Source organism: Solanum dulcamara, chromosome 4 (assembly GCF_947179165.1).
Source record: "Solanum dulcamara chromosome 4, daSolDulc1.2, whole genome shotgun sequence".
Lineage (NCBI taxonomy): Eukaryota > Viridiplantae > Streptophyta > Magnoliopsida > Solanales > Solanaceae > Solanum > Solanum dulcamara.
Window position 1 is genome coordinate 78,943,265 of NC_077240.1, and position 20,516 is coordinate 78,963,780.

The following is a 20,516-nucleotide window of genomic DNA, read 5'->3' on the forward strand; positions in this document are numbered from 1 at the left end:
GAAGTTATACTCTAAGAACATTAGCAAAAGAATTAATCATACATAACACGAGATTTTTTTTTTTATGAGCAACCCAAATTTCAAGCTTTTATCCAGAACATGATATCAAAAATGTGTAGTTCCATAACATCTATGTAATTATAAGTTCATTTATCCATAAATGGACATAATATATGCATAGGCTGAATAGACAAGTTAACCCCTAGACCTTGAGGCCAAATTCCTGTGACATAAATATAATACAACCAAAAACAGATTAAACCCAACTAACTGAATAAGTTATGAGTACAACTGGTTAATTTTGCATTAGTGTGCTGCTCAAATAATGACTAATTCATATGCAGCTGAAAATCTATAGTTTAAGTTACAACAATAAAATAAGCTAATGCATAAAGTAACAACGATCAAACAAGCTAATGTACAATAAAACCTAATTAGAAACCACATAATGTTATAGGCTTCTTCAGGTACTCTGCCCAAGTTTGATATGAGTGAATATTTTAATCGTCCATCAATATTTTTTCTTCCTCCAAATACCTTCTCTTTGTTACAGCAAGAAACTCTGTCGAGGGAGAGAAGCAACATGCTCGAGCCATAATCTATGATCTGCTATGGAATGTAGAATCTTTAAGAGACTGCTCAATTCATATTCAAGATAAGCTGTTGAAACCCTCTCCTTGTAAAACTGTAGAAAATGTAAGTTCAGCTAAAGTCGCTTTCTTGTGGATAGCTCTGGGGTTGCGCGGAAGCATGACACTTTTACTGTATACGCAAAGAACAAGCCGTGGTGATTAAACAAAAATGGTTGCAGGATCCCTGTTAGTTGCAACTTAGATGACCTAGCATTTATGCCACTTCAAAGAACAGAACCTCACAGCTCCCTATTTTTGCAATCTGGTCAACTGTTCTAGTTTATTAATGCAGCCATCTGGTGACAATCCATGGCCCTACTTTGCGCTTATGTACACTTACTTTTTTATGAGCCTAAGCTGAATCTGATACCTGTAAACCAGGGCCAAAACTGGCACCACCATTATCAGATCTTGGCGTATTTGGTCTTCCAAAAGTGATAAAGAGTCTGGAGGTTGATCAACTGGAAGCTTCAAGTTTGTCTTCTAGTGGTCCACACTATCAACTATTAAAAATATCTGGTGTCCACAACCTCACCGACGCTTTGATCTCCTGCGTTTACCAAGAAGTTTCAGCATGTTATCGGTGACATCAGGAGGAGATTTATCATCTTCATCATGATTCTTTTCAGATGTTTGAGTCAACCATGCTAGTGCCTCTATTGCAGCATCCTTTTCTGCAAGAGCTTTGTTTCTCTTCGGTTTACCTACAAATTGCATTCCCTTGAACTCTGCAAGTGCCCTAAATTCATTTGTTTTTAGATGCTTTGTTTTGTACTTGGGAGGGGAGTGACCGGCCCTCATAAGTAGGGTTTGCAACAAACTCTTTGGGTTTGTCCCGTCCCTTGTAAATCTATCAGTGTCCTTAGAATCTTTAGGCTTCTTGTTTTCACGACCAAACACAAACCTGCCCTCAGACTGATCTCCTGAAACCAGCTCCTGAACAGCAAGCATAAGGTATTTGCCTTCCTTGTGGATGTCTACCTCAGGATCTTGAAGCTGCATCATACAAGAACCGGTGTAACTCTTTCTATTTTTTGATAAATCATCCAAAACCCAGTAAATTAACAAATAAATAGGAAATTATTTAAAATAAATTAACAACCAATGAAGGACAGAACATAAATTAATACGATTAGTCGTTTTATCTTCAGAACAAAAAATTCAAAACTCCAGGGTATTATTTAAAGAAAAACAAAATTGGCCCAATAATCAAATGGATTAGCACACATGCCTTTTCTCATTCTTACATCAGTTCTGTTCACTTTCTTCACAAATTATCTGGGTTGACAGCTTTCCTTCCTGCTATCCAACTCCCCCCAACCCACCACCACAAAACAAAAGAAACAAGAAAAAAACTAAGATAACCTTCAAAATGAATAAATAGACAACAAACTCATAACAAAACCTAAAACTTAAAATTCCTTTACAGGAATTAGTATTAATACAGTCTAAAATATCAAACAAATTATTGGGCCAATCTCCAGAAAGCAGCAGTTAGAGTAAGAACTCGAATTGAGAGTACTTCCGGCATTTGTTTGTAGTAGACAAAGATGTACTCTCAATCGGTGAGATATAAACTTCCCTTGTGGTTATGTAGAGCTAGTTTCTTTTGATTCAGATCATGTTAGCTTCTCTGAAACATCACTATCTTAAAGGTAAAGAAAAGAGTTTCCCTAAATACCATGCTTAAAGTACTCTAGTGCACTTGTCCGCTTGCTGTTTAGTTAGCAGAAATATAGTGGTTCATAAGTAGGAGTAGCATGCATTGAGAAGGAAACAAGATCCTGGAAAATTCACCTTCTTTTGCAAAAGCATATCGAGCTCCTCTTTGAGCTTTATGTAGCAATCCGCCAGAGTAGGATCCATGAAGAACTCTATGTATCCACCCAACATCTTTAAATGCCCAGCCTGAAGAAAAGATAATCACAAGATTTAGGAACCCACAGCTGTTAACTGCTTCAGGGATATGTGAATCTGTAAGCATCTAGGCAGAGAAAAGTTACCATATCTCCAGAGTCTAGAGTACTACCAAATAGGATCACAATCGAATCAGATACTCCAGTAGAATCACGTATGAAGACTGTATTGACCTTCACTTTTTCACCGAACACCAGCCAAGGGTATGGAATCGTTTGATAACGAGCATTGACTGAATTCTGAAAACACAATTGAGATGTTAAACATCTTCAGCAATATGACAAACATAACAATTGGAATATACAGGTGTAAGTAACACGACAATTCAACTGCTGAAGTGCAAGTCCACCCTCCTACTGGAAAGGGATTGTCCAAAGAAATTTGTGCTGTGTAAATATCATGTTACGGTAATGAACTTGTGTAATTTTATTTTTTTTGGATGACCAAAGAGGTGAAGAGTCTATCAGACAGACATGAGACCATCTCAGGCCCGGACAAACCAGGCTGAGAACGATCATCTATGCCACCATGACCCTGAAGAGCATGGAGGCTATTAATCATAATCTGGTCTCATGGCCACGGTTCATCCACCAAACTAGATTTCCTGTCTCCTTAGAACTCAAGGATACATTGGGAAGAGCCTATAGAACAGATCCTGTTCAACTATGTTGCTCGGACTCTTCGGAAATGTTGATGGGTGCTTGTCAGATCCTCCAAAAGTAGTCTATCTCTTATTTCTGGGGAGAATTCATGAAATAAGACATAGATTTGAAAACAAATTCGGCACCTAAAAAAGAAAAAGAAAAACAAAACTTCCAATTTCCAAACAGGTCTATGCATCATTTCAAGGGATATATGCTTTCCTGTTCAGAATTCCAGAATATTATTTCCCATTGTTTTATTTTCTTTCTCCATTTTATGAGATTATCTTGTATTGAAGGTGACACCAAGATAAGAGAAAATTGTTGGATTGATGTCCAATCAAATAAAATGTGGAATTTTTTTTATTTGTGCAAGGAGCCTCCTCCCCACATAGATTAAATGGCTCCAGCAAAAAGGAAAAGAGCAGAAACAAAAGCTGTCACTAACTTTATAATCTAATAACTTCCAAAGAACTGTTCATTGAACTTACTGCATAAAGAAAGACTTGTCCGTCATCCATAGTCTTGAAGGACATTGATGTCTCTCTGTGCTGCACATGCACATGATTTCTTATAAGTATATATATATATATATATATATATATATATATATATACACATACACACACACAGTTGGACTGAAATAAATTCATGAAACAAGATCAGAACTGTAGAACCATTGCATACCACCACTGATGAAATTCCAGGATACAAGCCAGAACATATGACAGCACGAACCAAAGACTGATTGTAACTTAGTTTATTGTTAGTTGCAGTATCAGCATCAAGCAATCCAGCATCTTTCAAGATGAAGATAAATTGCTTTCTAAGAGAATGGATAGCTTGAAGAGTCTGGGCAGAGAGGAAATTCCTCCAGCAATATTCGTAGGCAGAACCTTCCCTTTCAGCATCTTTCCATCCTTCATATGCACGGACAAGCGCCATATGATCACTATAGTCCTTGGCTGAGAATCTGGACTTTGCTGTCCCTGCTAACTGCAAAATGGGAGTTGATCAATATTGGTGAACAATATTTACTAGAACCAAAACAACATTATCTAGTGCAGTGTTATACTGTGCTGGCTGCTCGATGCTAGCTAGAGTTGAAAATGAGAAGATGAATAAGATGGGAATAAGCCAAGTTAGTATGTTCTTCAAATGTCTTGAACCCTGCATGAGGCCATCTATCACTGGGGGAAATGAAGTTGACAGGTCTCCCAAATTAGTTATGTGGTGTATACTGGAAGGTATTTAAGAGATACAAGCACTGCAAAATTTTCTCTGTTCAGTACAAGAATTGATAAGATATCGAATTTCTTTCTACAAAACTTTTTTGTCCATAACCCAGTGTTATCTTAATGTGAGATTTGGATGTTAATAAAAAAATTACTTATTTATCAAAAGAACAGAGAACCATAAAGGATTTTGATCGAACCTAGTTTCCTTTGTTTTCCTCTATGAATAAGGGAGAGTAACCTTTTTTTTTTAAAAGTCCCACCTTGATCAGGCATAAATACATGGATTTTCTATCTGTCTTCTTATTCCTTCTTCCTTTAAATATTTTGTGTTCATCTAGGCAAAGCCACATCAATGTCTAACTGCTAAATGAGAAATACACTTTGGATATAACAAATAGAACTCCTTCAACCTAAAACTCTTACAACTTCTCAAAAAATGCACTTCAAGTGGCAAAAGTTAAATCATTTATAACATTCTTTGTTTCAGGATAACTTCCTCTTATAACTCTGGGTTATTTAAATCGGCAAAGTGGTATAACTATCCATTGAGCAAACATGGAAAGAAGCAGAGACGCACAATCTTGAAGTGATGGAACATTAAGGACATGAACTAAAAAAAAAAAGAATGTATAGCAAAGTGAAAGTAGAATAATACCAACTAGTAGTAAATGAAATTTAAAGGAGGCGAGGCTATTGGAACAAATTGCTTTCTACTTACATCTTTTTTATCTTGAGGCAATAGAAATGGATCCCGTACACTAAGACCAGCCACTATAGTCAAAACAGGATCAAAGCATCGGAAAATAGCACCCATAATGAGCATTTTCCCAAGCTTGGGATCCACAGGGAGGATTGCTAAAAATTTACCTGGTTGTAAGGAAATGACGAAGATATAACTTATAAACCTCAGAATAAAGGTCATAAACATAACTAGTCAAAAAATATATCATAGAAGCGATACATTTTCATGAAACAGATTATTTTTCTCCTCAAAAAAATACATACCTAGATGTGTAAGATTCTCATTTTCATCTAATGCACCAATCATCTTCAAAAACTGAATAGCATTTTGCACCTGCAGTACATGGCCATTGTAATTTCAATCATACTAGGAAACTAAGAAGCAACACTCTATTCTAAATGGCATGTGTATAGCTGGCCCGGACATCACAGTCATTAAAAAAAAGGTGTATAGCATCATTTGATCTTGTAAGCCTATTAAGGTCCAATGGCCAAGCCAAGTGAAAATCAAGTTCACGTCCATATCAAACATACATTGGAGCATAATTGGATTAAAAGACAATCAAATTTAACTCAACATTGGCCAAGTCCAGAAAAGTTGATTTTCCAGATGTTGTGCATGCACACCTAGCACACTCATAAGAGATCCAGAGAACCAGAAGAAGTTCTGCGACTGCCCACAACCCTGGTTTCTAGGGGACGTGTCTCAACTTCAGAGAGCACCAATTAAAACCTCTGCTAATGTGGGCGGAGAATTCTTTCCCATTACAGACACATGAGAAACCTCAGAGAGGTCTATTATGTGCGGTGAAGATATGCTGTCGCATCTCAACGACATGCCACATCAACAATTATAGTCTAGAACATGCAGGCGAGCGCACGGATGCCGGTTGGGAAGAGAACTATTCCAAATAAAGTTGGAAATTTAAGAAGTGTTGCCAAAAGGCGCCCTTAAGCTCTGAAGCAAGGCTCAAAACATGTTGAGCGCTTCACCTGCTTAATGTGCACTTTAGAGTTGTCATCAAGGCTCTAAAACTTACTTTTCCTTGCCAATGAGTGTTCCTGAAGAGGCTACACTAAACAATTGATATTTCACTTTACCGTTACTTTTTTCCAATTTCATTGTCCATAATGTTATTCGTGCTTATAATTATTAGTGCCGAGGGCCTATCGAAAATAGCCACTCTACCTCTCAACTTACGGGTAAGGTCGCGTATACTTTACCCTCCCCGGACCTCACTTGTGGGATTACACTGGGTATTTGTTTGAATATCTGGGGCTAGGCAACCATGTTGTTAGGTGTTCCAAGAAACTTATGGGAGTTCCTTCCCTTTTCTCTTACCTGTTGTTAACTTTAGTCTTAACTGAATAAAGTAATTTTTAACCATTTAAGTGCTGAAAAAGATTTCCGAAGTGATGGAGCTTATTTTATAAAATATAAATAAGCAATTACTCCCATCGTTCCATTTTATGTGAAGGTGTTCCATTTTATGTGAAGGTGTTCAACTGACACACAAATGATACAAAGTACCAAACTTATCCTTTTAAACGAGTGGTGGTGAGAGTTACACATGTCTTTTTCTCCACTCATAAAAGAATGAACTGTTATATAAAGAGGATCCAAACACGTCATGTCATCATGGGTAAAATGGCAATACTAACATCTGTATCTAAAAAGAGAAAGGTATCATCCTTTTTTGAATAGACTAAAAACGAGTGTGTGTCAAATCATAACATGGGACAGCGAACACACATGTTTGAATAGAAGTTCTGAATCTTGAAAATAAGCAGTTGATTAAGCACTTTTTTCTATTAAAAATACCTAGACGCCCTTAAAGTTTTTAACACAAAAATAATAGCAGATTATGACAAGATTTTTAACCTCAAGTTAATTCAAAAACAAATTAATTTCTCTCTATTCACATTAAGTTCTAAATTGATTAGATAAGATTATTTTATTAAATACAAATTATTGTTTTAAATAACATATAATAATTAATAATTTGACTAAACTTTGTAAGTAAAACACACTTAAATAGTGCGAAATATTTTTATTTATTTATTTATTTTAAAAAAGGAAAAGAAACAAGAGTGGAGAGGTAGAGATGGAAAGTCAACAGCACTGAAAAGAAGGAAAAGAAACGAGAGTGAGGGCTTTTGCTGTAGCGAAAGGTATTTTGGCAATTATCAGCAATATACCCAGACAATTACATCCAAGCTTAAAAACGTAAAAGTTTTCAACGCAGGTATAAGTGTGGCGTTAGAGAATTCCTAGCTTAGAAACCCCTAAATTGTCCAGGAGTATTAAAATGAAAGAGGACAAAATGGAGTGGAATGGCTATTGAGGATTCAGATCCTAAGATGTCCAACCCAACTAGTTTGGATTGAAGCAAAGTTATTATTATTGCTACAAACATAAAAGTTATTATTGATCCAGAAAAGAGCATAAGAAACATAGAATAAGCATCAAGAGAGGAACCACTTACAGCCAAAGATTCTGGAGGCTGAAGAGCAGCTGATAGGAATTCAGCAATACTTCCAACCTGCAAACTCTTTATTTGCAAGCAAAGAGAATTCAAAGGAGTTCTCAGGAGTTCGGGTAGTTGATATTCAGCAAAAGCTTCATACACACATCGTGGATACAAATGGTAGCACTCGCCTGGTTGGACACGGCCAGCCCTACCCCTTCTCTGCAACATGAGATATATGACAGCTCCATAAACAAACAAGGACAAGAACATCCAACATAACATCAAAATCTGACTCAAAGATAACAGTGAGAAGAATTCGCATTTCTATCATCAGATATTCAAAATAAATTGAACAGATGTTACTGCAAGGCAATGCACAACCTAGTATTTTATCAGCTAATCAAATTACAAAGTAGCTGATAAGGCATGTGAAAAGGCACATCTTACTTTTTCAACAATAAAATTTCATGTCAACACAGGACAATGGGTCTCAGATAACATGTAACTTTCAAACAGAGTAATATTTTTACTAAGAAAAGACATGATGGGCTCCCTCCTGTGTGTTTATAAAACAAGTAGAAATCAAAATATAATAAAAGTACAAGGTTCAGCTGGATCCTCAGACTCAGTCGACAGAAAATGATTTTTAACAGCATATAAAGCTACCAAGAAAATCATCCAAAGCAATCCAAAAACAAAATGTTATTAATTTATTTTTTGATCGGGTAATGTTATCATGTTTTTTAAGTAACATCTAAGCACAGAACTTTTCATATTACTTATGAGGGGGAGAAGTTGTTCATTCTCTCTAGAATTTTGCATGAAAAAAGACGGTAAAAGAAAATCGAATTACATAAGGAAAGTTTAGGCTGAATAAAAAAGATGTTGTTTATTCAAGGAACTTACTTGTCGTGCAGAAGCTTGTGAAATCCATGAAGGTAATAAGCACGGAGTATTATTTAGCGCATCATAAGTTGTCTCCTTCGCTTTTCCACAGTCCACCACAAAGACCACATCATTTATAGTAATACTTGCCTCGGCCATATTTGTTGCAAGTACTATTTTACGTACATTCTGAGGTGGCTTCTCAAATATGAGTTTCTGCAGATTACAATTTAAGTTTGTCAAAACATCATATGGCCAATGAAAGGAAAGTACACTTCTAGTAATAATACATCTGAACTGATAGTAAAAACATAGATATCCCATTGCAATTAAAAGGATAATTTCCTACTAAAACAAGGAGTATGAAATGCAACTTTTTTTAACAATGATCAGCGTTTACGCAGTGACTGGGACAGACAAATTTCTTAGTTTCCTAGTGGTGTAAGGCAGTAGGCATATTCCAGCACAACGCCCTTATATTACTTGATTAGCGGTGGCATAGGTGGTTGTGGGTGTAGATAGGAGATGGTCTTGGTAAATGGTGGTTGATGGAGGCGACTGATAATGACTGGGTGAATGATGCATTATATAGCGGTGACTAATAGTGGTAGTTGCTGTGGTGGTTGGTGGTGATGATTAAAAATGGTGGCTAGCAACAACTGATTGTAGGGATTGACAATGGTGGTGGTTGGTGGTAGTTGATAATAGAGGGAAGCAGCTTGAATAGTTGGCAATGGTAGGTGATGGACGTAGCGATGAATGGATGGAATGGAAGAACAGTCATCTTCGTAACTTGAATAGACATCTTAATGATATTAAAACTATGCTATAAATTATAATCATTCAGATCTATTCAGTTCCATTAATTGGTTGTAAAAGGGAAAAGACACACACACTTAATGATTAAAATTCAGACCTAAAAAACAAACGAACTTAATGAATGAGACCTGAATGATTAAGACCTTCATTAAGTGCAAACAAATGAGGCCTCAGTAATCCATTTGTCAGCGGAACATTCATGAAATTAACTCATGACCAAAATAAAACATAACAAGACATTGGCCCCATGTTAACCATCCATCTTTGACTCAGCACAATTATCAGGAGTGTTGTAAAGAAAGTCCATGTTTAAGCATCTTGATGTAAAGAAAGAACTTAGTTATATAGTAAAAAAGTGAACCGTACCTTTTGCTTGAAAAAATTATCAAAACTGTTGAAATGTGTATATATCATATAACATAGGGAACACCTAGAGGACAGGACTTTTTTTGAGTTTTTGGGAAAGAGAGGAGAAAAATATTGGCAGACAAGTGAAAGAAGTGAGTTCATAGGTAACTTTGTTATAATTTGTACAACTTCTTTTACAATCTCTTGTGAAAGACTGAAAAAGTGACACCTCATTAGAACAGATCCTAATACAGTAATTACATGAACCAACATTACGAAAATGAAGGAGATATGCTGTATACATTCAAACTATGTTTGCTCGGACTCTGCAAAAATGTTGCTGCACATGTGTCGGATCCTCCAACAATGCACTACTTTTGGAGGATCCGACAAGTACCAGGAGACATTTTTGAAGAGTCTGAGCAAGATAGCGTTCAAAGAAAAGCAGAAACAACTGCAAAACCCAAAGAGGGATCAAAATGAGAAGAGAGCAGTATTACCTGCTCAGAGGTAGCCATAGAACCATGACAAGTGAGCACCAACACCCTATTTGGGTCACCCAAGAGAGGATGTGCTTTAAGTTGATCTCTTAAACAACTAATATCTTCCCAACCAGTCATAAATACTAATACAGCACCTGGACGTTCTTTCCGACATATATGGCACAAAACTGCCTCAATAAGATTGAATCCAATACAATCAGGAGCCCAGCATGCTAGTGAATCACGTGCCCTTGGACTATAATTCTCGAAGTTTGATTTGTCTACAGCATCCTGTCATATAGTAGTACATCATTCATACAACATTAGTACTGTATCTTCTCCTGCAGTACCAGCAGTATGACAATATCTTTCTACAGCATCTAACCAACAATAATAAAACTACTTAAGAAAGAAAGAACACGATGGGAGGAAAATTTGAGATAATACCAACAATGAATATTCTCTATCTTGGGAAATGAGCCCAATAGTCAGTAATTCGTTCTCTCACCGGAACTCACTCCGACAACCCCTTTTTCCAGTGAAAGTTTACGCATTTCTTGACGATTTATGGAGTGGAAAACTTTCTGTCCTTTTATATAAAGTAATAAATTACATTAACCAGGCAAAACATTTGCCTGCATAGAAGAAGTATACCTAAAAAATATAAAATTATACAAACAGAAAACCTTTCTTTCTTTATAAATTTTTTGAAATAGTAAATATCTGTGAGAACAATACCAAATAGTTTACGTAGATAGAATGGTAAGTCTTTTTTGAAAGGCGACATAAGAGAAAAGTATGTTCAACTGGCACATAATTACACAAAAAGGAGTACTCACTCCTTTTAAATCAAGATTCTATGCATGAAAATTAAGTTGCTTAGATCTCAAATACATGTTTTTCGGATCTCCCATAACTTAAACCCATCTTTCCCAACAGGTTATGAATAGGCAACCCTACAATGCAGTGTAAGACTGAATTAATAAGACCAACCAAATAAGTACAAAATACCAGTATATTAATGCACCACAGAAGTCATGCAAACACATCTGAACACCCACATTATGATATCTGGAATACCTAATGCCTTGACACTTAAATCACAACTAGTACACATGACTGACAGAAAAAAAAAAGATTCAGTAAATTACATAGGAGCAATTTCTTGAAAATGAAAAAACACTATGCATCTAGTTACTAGTCAAACTGCACTATTTCTTCTCCCTCTTCTCATGAACTTCTAGGGAAAAGGAAAAAGTGCACCCTCAGATGCTTTAGCTATTCGAATTTCGAATATCTCAACTTAAATTAATCATTTGGGGCAGAACGGGCGTGAAATAGGGGCTTTTTACAGCAGATGAATCTACCAAATTCCACTCTGTATATGCAGGCACCAAGGAAACCAAGTGACTATTTCAAATTTTGTTAGGTAAAATCCAAAAGATTTTTTCTAACCAGAAGGTGGATTCTCTATCCAGATTAATAAGGAGAAGGTCATTCACCCTATATTGCTCTTAGCTGAGAGCACAGCAGATTGAATGGGTACAGAAATCTTGCAGAACACGAGGCAAAGTCAATTTCGTGAAGTTTTACAGTTATGTTTTAAAGGTCTAGGGAAGAGGTATTAGCTTCCCTCATGGCCTTCACGTGTTAGCATATTAAGAACATATAACTTACATATTCTATCATATTGTTTGATGATCTATGAGGAACACCTGATTCAGTATAAGAAACAAGCTCAAACTTCAGTTGAATCACTCTGTCTTCATTTCTAAATTTTGAGATAAAGATCCCTATTAGATGTTCTTAGGTAGAGAAGGACATCAAAAGAAAATGAAAAAACAATCAGAAAACAAGCACCGGAAAAAAAAGAATAGAGCAAAGTTGTAAAAAAATAATATGAAGGAAGCTGAAAATCTAACAGAAATGGACGAAAGAAGACAATACATAACTAGCAATTATGAAAGTGCTTCATCTCATGTACAGAACACAACTACAGACAGAATAGCAACCTCAACAAGAGCAGTTATCTGATTTTTCTTTTTGCGGGGTGCTAACTGTTTTTGTGTTTTCCACATCTTTTCCTGACCATAATCATCAATTTGGTTGAATGAAGTCAACTTATATCCCGTAATTTCCAGCACATCTTCCAGAAAGTTTGCTCTTACAGGATATGTGAAGCCCTATATCATACAAAATGCAATTAGCCAAAAATTTAACATAATGTGTCAAATAAGCCAGCAAATCTCAACAGCCTAAAACCTGGTTTAACAAAACAACACAGAAAGATAAAAGTTGTTCTGGAATGAAAAGTCGACATGTTATGACCTTAATTGATGGTAGTAAAATTTTACATAACAAAACAAAAATGAAAAAGAAATCTCAAGTGAAGTTAGAATTATATAAATATCACATAATAGACTTAACATTTTGCATATATGCACTTATCTAAAGGAAGAAAAGTAGAATGCTCATTCTTTTCAAATCTGCATCGAGAAATCCCAAAAATCGAATATATAGGGGAATCATAGAGTACTGGGCAGAGAAAAAGGGACTACTATCATCTAAACTAGTACACAAACACCAACATCATGTATAATGCTCTAACTGACTGGTGATCCAAGTTGCAGCTTACTGGGATGTGAATCATAGGTGCTCCTCCAAAGTAACTGGAAAATAATTCAGCATTAAGAGTAGCACTCATCAAAATCAATCTCAAATCTGGGCGTCGTGGAAGAAGATCCTTCAACACAATCAACAGGAAATCTGATAAAGAATGAGAAGCAAATGTTCAATGCATTGGAAATGCTTTCATAAGAAAACCAAAATCAGAGACCTAATTTGCCAATTCAGCTACCTTCATTCATGCCTCGTTCATGAATTTCATCAACGAAAACATGGGTTATACCGTCAAGATTGCGGTCACTGAGAAGACGACGAAGCAAAATACCACTCGTACAAAATAGCAAATGCGTATTTTTTCCTTTCACCCCTTCTAATCGTACTTTATAACCAACCTACCAAAAATACTCTGTGAAGAACAGCAACTAACATAAAGAAGCTTCCAAATTTAATCGTAACAAACAAAATTTCAACTTTTATGACCGTCTCATCCAGTGAAAGCTTAACCAAAAGCCCCTAAAAAAAGGATTTAGAGCAGAGAAGAATAGTAGCATACTGAGTCACCAAGAGGTTCTCCCCTTTCTGTAGCCACTCTTTCTGCAACAGCCAAAGCAGATATTCTTCGAGGCTGAGTACAAATTATGCTACAGAATGCTCCACGGCCAGATTCTATTTCTGACTCTAGAATGTACTGTGGCAGTTGAGTGGTCTTACCACATCCTGTCTCGCCAGAAATTACTACCACCTGTTGTAATAATCAAAAGAGACTGAGTTGACATAAAACAAGTTAACAAATTACAACCAATTTTCAGTTCCTTGCGTTTCTACTCTGCAAGTCACAAACATCAAGAATCGTCACATGTCCAATATTTATAAAACTGTGTTTTCTTCACTGTTTATCCCAATGCTAAAATAGATTTATGCACTACGAATATGTCCTAGTCTGTTCCCTGGACATCCTCCAAACACTAGAGAATTCAAAACCAGTTAATGTGATCATTTAAACGTTATCAGTGTATAAGCATAATCACTAGATTCTTAAGGGACTTGAGTTTCTTGACTGTGCAAATAGGAGAGCAAAAGCTTATATGCATTTTGAATGATCTATAGTTCAAGAACCTTCCAGCACGACCACATCTTTCATGATAAGGGTTCAGTGTCAAATTAAAAGAATAAAGAAGGGCATTGACTCGGGCTACATATCTTCCATATGCAATCACCATACATGCTTCCATTGCACAGAGAAAGAATCATAAGTTTATCAGAGTAAGACCTGATTACGTGCAATAGCTTGGAGCAGCCTTTCCTTTTCCTTAAATGCAGGAAGAGATTTCCGGAATTCTAGCATTTTGTTGCCATCAGGAGATTCCTGCGGGAAACAAATCCAATGAGCATTTATACATGGAATATGTATCCAACAAAAGTTTGTGGATGCTGATATTGAAGAAGGGAAAAAAGAATAACGAATGAAACACGGAGTTGAACATACAGAGATAGTTTCATAAACAATGGGTTGTGATTAGGAGCCCGTTTGGATGAGTTTCAAAAAAGTAACTTTTATGTATGAAGTGCTTTTAGAACTTTGAAGTGCTAAAAGTTATTTTTATAAATAAGCAGTTGAGTGTTTGGATAAAAGTGCCTATGTTGAAAATAAATGTTTGAATTTTAGGGTTAAAAGAATAAAAAGGGTAGTTTGGGAATTTAGTTAAAATATAAGGGATATAAAAGTAATTTTCATGGTCAAACAAAATGGCTTTAAGCACTTAGAAAAAAAAAAGTTAGAAATCCTACCTTTTTATTTTTGACTGACTTTAAGAACTTTATGGCTTAAAGTTAGCATTAGGCAAACACGTCCAAAAGCTAAAAAGGGGCTTTAAGTTGGTTTTGACCAACTTAAAGCCCATCCAAACGGGCTCTAGATAAAAAGATCCCCATGCAAAAAAGATCTTCTACATTCACCTCAGGACAATAGAATGCTAACCATTGCAGGCAATATGGAGATTTGTTTTTATATTTTTGTAGAAGGTAAAGTAATTTTATAAATTAGAACAGCACATCTCTGTACACTGTAGTAAAAGAATAAACAACAAAGTGTGCCCCGTCTAATCTTGTAGGGATTGTAATGTTTGTAGAACTATTTCAGCTTCATTTACGTGTTCCATCCTACATAAACAAAAACATACAATTAGACTTTTATCTTGTTGGTGGAGCTCGCAGAATCTTCAAAACATCACCCATTTCTTTTCGTCCAGACAATCCACCAAATACATGCAGGTATATTATTCCACCACAGTAACTTCCTCTTCCCAAGGCCTTTTCTTTGCTAGCACCTCAGCATATTATTTGTTGATCTTGGCATGACCCATTGCAATCCAATTATACTTTGAAAAAAACTGTCACAATTGCATAGTAACCTGATAGTACAAAAACAAATGGCAGATGCTCTCTGGATGCCTCCCACATAAAAAGCACTTGCTACATAGGTCAAAACCTCTTTCCGAAGATTCTCATGAGTGAGATAAGCTTCTTCACACAAAATCCATGTAATGCAAGCTACCCTAAACGGAGCTTCAGATCTGCAGATCTATTTCGACGGCCAAGGACTTAGTAAGTCCTCTTTTATTGAAATTTTGTAGCATGGTGAACAAACCCTTGTTGTTAGGGATCCATGATATGTTGTCTTCTGTATGGTTAGCTGTTGAAATGTGTATAAGACAAAAAAAATCGGCAACCCAGTGAGCCTCGCAATCATTGAAATTTTTCTCAAGTTTCTTCTGAAGTTAATACCCCAAACCCGTCCAAACTTGAACGGGTTGAGTTTGATTTTGCCACCCTTATCCACACCCTTCTATCTAAGGTCATGTTCTCGATGAGCTGAAGATGTGTCATGTCCTGTCTAATCACCTCTCCCCAATACTTCTTCAGCCTCTACCTTTACTTCTTCTTATACCCCCATAGCCAACCTCTCACACCTCCTCAATAGGGCATCTGTACATCTCCTCTTCACATGTCCAAACTATCTCACTCTCGCTTCCCTCATCTTGTCCACTACGGAGGCCACTCCTATCTTTCAACTCTCCTAGTATGCCCAAACATCCACATCAGCATCCTCATTTCCAGAACTCTCACGCAACTCTCATCTTCTGAATATGAGAGTTCTTAACAGAGAGATTACATGTGTAGAAAATGAATCCAACAAGCTATTAATTAGAACCAATCTCCCTACCCGAGAAAATATTAGTAGATATTGTTTCTTCTACTTGGCTAAACTTTTTTCACTTTCTCCAATACTACTTCCTAGATGTTATAAAGCTTTGTGCTTGGGTCCTAATGGCTATCCAAGATAATTACTCTCTTCGTTTCAAATTGAATGACCTGTTTTGACTTGGCATGGAGTTTAAAAAAGTAAAGAAGACATTTAAAGCTTGTGGCCTAAGATTAAAAATCTATCAAATGTACCAAAATGTCTTTTAATCTTGTGATTTTAAATATGTCAGGTGAAAAGTTGAAAGTTGCTAAAAAAGGTGTTAGCGAAAACGTGAAAATATAAAGAACAACAATATTTAATGTGGTTCGGATCAGAATGATCTTATGTCCACCAGAGAACAACTGTCTTTATATTAACAAAGAAAGGGGAGAGATCCCAAATACAACTAAGAGAATTGCTCTATCAATTCTCTACTATTCTAATGTATTTTGCAAATGCCTTAAAATATGAGAAGACAAGAGAAATGTTTTTGAGGTGTGTTTCAAATGAATCAAGAGTTACCTATTTATAGGAATAAATTCTTGCTCTTGATGTCATCCATGACATCAAATTTTGCCAAGATGTCAAAGTTTACCAAACTTTCACCTAACTTTCACCTACCAAGTTGCTACATTAAGACTATCTAGAATCTTGTCAATTTTAACAAAAGGAAAGGGTCATTCTTTTTTAAACGGACTAAAAAGAAAAAGTAGATCAAACAAATTGAAACGGATGGAGTAGTTGGTAAAGAACCTGACAGCCTAAGGTGGCAGTCAGAATGCAACAATTAGTAACTTTATTAACCGGATATAAGTAACTTTTTCAAGCCAAGAGATAGCTTCAAAAACTACTAGAATCACCCTAACATGATCATAAGACTTCTTAATATCAAGATTACATACTCTTCTAACTCCTTTTGATGTTTCCAAGAGGTCACTGCGTGAGCCAACATCCTTTATCTTTAAAATTAAGGTCGGGAACATAGAGTGCGACATGCATCTGAAACGAGTAATGTTTTCCAAAGAATATAAAGAAAATACAATAGAAATAGAAACACGGAAAGATACCTGCCAACCCCTCTGCATATTACGCATGCGTAAGCTCCGCCTTTGAAGAACCTTCTCCATGACAGCGCCATCCAAGAATGAATCTGGATTTTCATCCATATTCGCATTTGTAACTATATCAGAGGACTTAGTACCATCTAAAATGATGTCAGCTTTTGCACTACTGAGTTGTGTTCTATCTATATGCTCCTGGAGCAAGCCTTCTACTCTCCTTTGCAAACTTAGTGGGATTACTACCTGCATCAATGCAATCAAAAATTCAACTTCTGCTTTCTAAACTCGAGCAAATCTAGAATGTTGAACAGCAAGAAATCTTGCAAGGACACATTCAGATAACTACATCTCAATGTCATTTCTACATCGTTTTATCTTTAATTTACTCTTTTGATTAACACAAATTTATAACCAAATCCAAATGTCAACTTAAAAGTTCATTTCTCCAATTGTTACTCTATATATAGATATTAAACCCTCATCAACATGTAACAACAGAAGGAAATAATTGTATTATTTAGGAGACAACTCTTACCTCTCTTTGAGGCCGTTTATCATCAAGATCGGGTCTGTAATTAGGAAGAGGAACCTTGCTCACCACTACAACTTTCCCATAAATTTCACTGCAAGATGCAAAAAGAAAAGAGTACATAAAGTACGAAGACAAGATAACAAACAGCGTGACGAGAAATCATCAACAACATTCTTCCCTACCTATAGAGACCCATCCTTTTAGCAAGGTTGGATATCTGTTCATAGTCTCTTCTATCCCGTTTATCTCTGGATACAACTTCTTGATCCTTCTCATTGCGCAACAGCAGGCTAAGTTTCCATTTCCACTCATCTACATTGGCCACTGATGACGAAGCCTGTCATTGAACTCTCAAAGTCCTCAAGTAAGCTCTAACTGATAAATCTTTCGTACCAGAAATAATTTGCACAGAAATTGTATTTATTTTTTATGAAGGAAATATACATATAAATTTATTAAAGAAGAAAAACCAAAACGCACACACGATAAAGACAAATAGAGAAACATTCTTCTTTCCTTACATTTTCTTGGCCATTTTTAATTGAGCTACAACAAACAAAAACCAATGGCCATTGACCACTGACAACAACACCCACCATCAAGCCCTTCAACAGACACATAATTTCTTAAATTGAAGTCCATATACGCATTTCAAGTCAACTCACCCCTACTCTTTCCATGATCTTTTATAACATTAAATAGGCAAATACGCATACCAATTGACAACTATCATGCATATTGTTTTTAGCAGAACATAACATAAAAGGATATACTATCTCCATGCAAGTAAGAGAAACACCTAGGGAATAAATTTCAAAAGTAAAATATTACAATGTTCGATTGGCTGCAAAAGAAACAATATTGGATAACTAAAGCAGAGTTTGGTTGGTAGTATTAAATAACACGTGATTAAATTGAATATTGATGGCAGTGTCAAGACTCAAGTGGGAGAAGCTATTTTTGGAGGAATTTTTAGAGATGATCAGGGAAAGTAAATGTGGGTACTCAGGTTAGATAAAGCCCACCACAAGCCTAACTTAAAAGCATGGAGCATCAAACGAGGACTAAAATTAGCAGAACAACTATTATATAACTGGAATAGAAACAGATTGCCTAGTTGTTGTCAAGCTTCTATTTTTTTATAAAGTAATAAATTTCATTAGGAAACGGCAAAAGCTTGCCCGTATACAAGAAGTATACTGTATACTAAAAGTAGAAAACCTTACAAGAGGACATGGTTTTCTACAAATAACACCCACTCAACTATACATGTAGAAATCCCTCCAAAAGTCTTTCTCTACTCCCTCAAAAGCTATTAAAGCAGACACAAGGGAAAATAGGATATTCCTCGAGTGTTCAAAGTCTTTATCTACTCCCTCAAAAGCTCATTTATTCCTCTCTCGCCATATGATCCACATAAGTGCTAGAGGAGCTTATCAAAGAAGAAATACAGTTAACTGTATGTGACCATTGAAGTCATCCCTTACTTCCACACTAACTAAAGGTTTCAAAACTGAAAATTACTCAAAGCTGCTAGCTTTAAGTAAGAACTAAAGCTAAAACTAATATTTCTAATCTCCTTTCAGTACACTACCCACCCCTAGCTGCTTCTGAAGAAATAGTATTAAAACAACGTTAATTCCCATTTCAATTTTCCAAATTACAAATAGCATTTTAAAACAATAAACATCTAAATCAGAATGTTCTATTATCTAAAAAAATAATTAAAACTAAAATTACCGGATGATTTTCATAGTCGCATTCATATTCATCGTCGGAGAATTGCTCTAAAGCTGCTGTACCAGGGTATCTACAAAACCCACGCAGCTGTCCCAATCCACAAAAAATCGATTCATTGAAGAAATAAACCTTACTTACATCACTACCGATCAAAATCCGGCGGTGACAAGCCGCGAATATCTTCCGATTATGAAGAGAAGAGAATAGAGTAGATAGAAGAACCGTAGAACAAGTAGATGTAGAAGACCTCCTTTTCGTGCATGCTAAGAGAAACCCTACTCTCGAATGCATTCTATGTGTTTGATAAAATGAACTTGAAGAATACTATGATCATAGCTATGCTTCAGCTTCTTTTTTTCTCTTTAACCTTTTTTTGATAAAAGAAGGTGACAGTTTTCCCCGGGAAAAATGGTAGCTCCGATGGCGGCGTAGGACGGTGGAGCTGCAGTGGCGCCGGTGAGTGAACTCTTGGGAAGCAGAGGAAGATAGCCGATTTTACGACCTTATTTTTAATAATTTGTGGCGTATTATTTTGATAATGTATTATGTTATAATTTTAATAAATATAATATGCCGTTCTCCATTGGTAGATCACATATTAATAATAATGAATTTATGAACCGTATTTGAATGACTATTATTCATTATATTATATGGTATTGTTACTCTAAATATAATATTTATTTTAATTATTATTTAAATTTTATTATATAATATCTTTTAAATTCATCGTTAAGTAATAACAAAAAGTCATATTTTATGTAATGATCGATTGTGATTCAGTTGTTATGTTAATGATTTCTTTTCATTTTATTTTTTACTTATTATTATTTTATTTTTTATCGTACCTTTTTACACCGTAGTTATACTTCGTATCCTACTTTTTTGATTGCTTTCCAGTTTAAATTATTGATATGTAATCTTATATAATGATAAAGAATAATTCAATTTATTCTAGACGTTGAAATCATTAAAACAATACAATTCAATTCAATACATTATGAAACAATAACTAATAACAACAAAGTATAAAAGACACAATCAAAATCAAATTGATCATTACACCAAATAAGACTTTTCATTGTTACTAAATAACAAACAAAATAAATATTATATTTAATTTAGTAGGATATATATATA

General features: G+C 35.5%; 1 protein-coding gene and 1 non-coding gene across 6 annotated transcripts; both read right to left on the minus strand.

The window, feature by feature from the left end:
- Positions 1 to 135: 135 nt before the first annotated feature.
- Positions 136 to 19,932, minus strand: LOC129887757 (DExH-box ATP-dependent RNA helicase DExH3). 5 transcript variants are annotated; one of them, XM_055962973.1, is made up of 19 exons: positions 19,377 to 19,932; positions 17,819 to 17,973; positions 17,640 to 17,727; positions 17,111 to 17,347; positions 14,070 to 14,165; positions 13,353 to 13,541; positions 13,032 to 13,191; positions 12,810 to 12,940; positions 12,187 to 12,357; positions 10,193 to 10,465; positions 8,547 to 8,741; positions 7,713 to 7,859; positions 5,434 to 5,503; positions 5,147 to 5,295; positions 3,878 to 4,186; positions 3,682 to 3,741; positions 2,636 to 2,788; positions 2,430 to 2,540; positions 136 to 1,628 (listed from the first exon to the last, which is right to left on the minus strand). In XM_055962973.1, exons 1-19 carry the CDS (start codon positions 19,665 to 19,667, stop codon positions 1,164 to 1,166), a joined length of 3,450 nt encoding a protein of 1,149 aa, XP_055818948.1. In that variant the 5' UTR covers positions 19,668 to 19,932; the 3' UTR covers positions 136 to 1,163. The 5 variants fall into 5 exon arrangements, with proteins under 5 accessions (XP_055818948.1, XP_055818947.1, XP_055818949.1 ...); XM_055962972.1 differs by having other exon boundaries at positions 7,656 to 7,859; XM_055962974.1 differs by lacking the exon at positions 7,713 to 7,859.
- On the minus strand, positions 3,007 to 3,222 carry LOC129888183 (small nucleolar RNA U3). Its single transcript, XR_008766606.1, has one exon. It is a non-coding gene; the product is annotated as a small nucleolar RNA U3 (small nucleolar RNA).
- Positions 19,933 to 20,516: the final 584 nt, after the last annotated feature.

Bases quoted from the DNA above. Each gene is read 5' to 3' on its own strand.
- LOC129887757 (XM_055962972.1), bottom strand. From the start codon at position 19,667: ATGCATTCGAGAGTAGGGTTTCTCTTAGCATGCACGAAAAGGAGGTCT. The intron at 10,466-12,186 runs GTTGCTATTCTG...ACTATATGACAG, and splicing joins AGATAACTGCTCTTGTTGAG to GATGCTGTAGACAAATCAAA. The intron at 3,742-3,877 runs GTATGCAATGGT...GTGCATGTGCAG, and splicing joins CTGGAATTTCATCAGTGGTG to CACAGAGAGACATCAATGTC.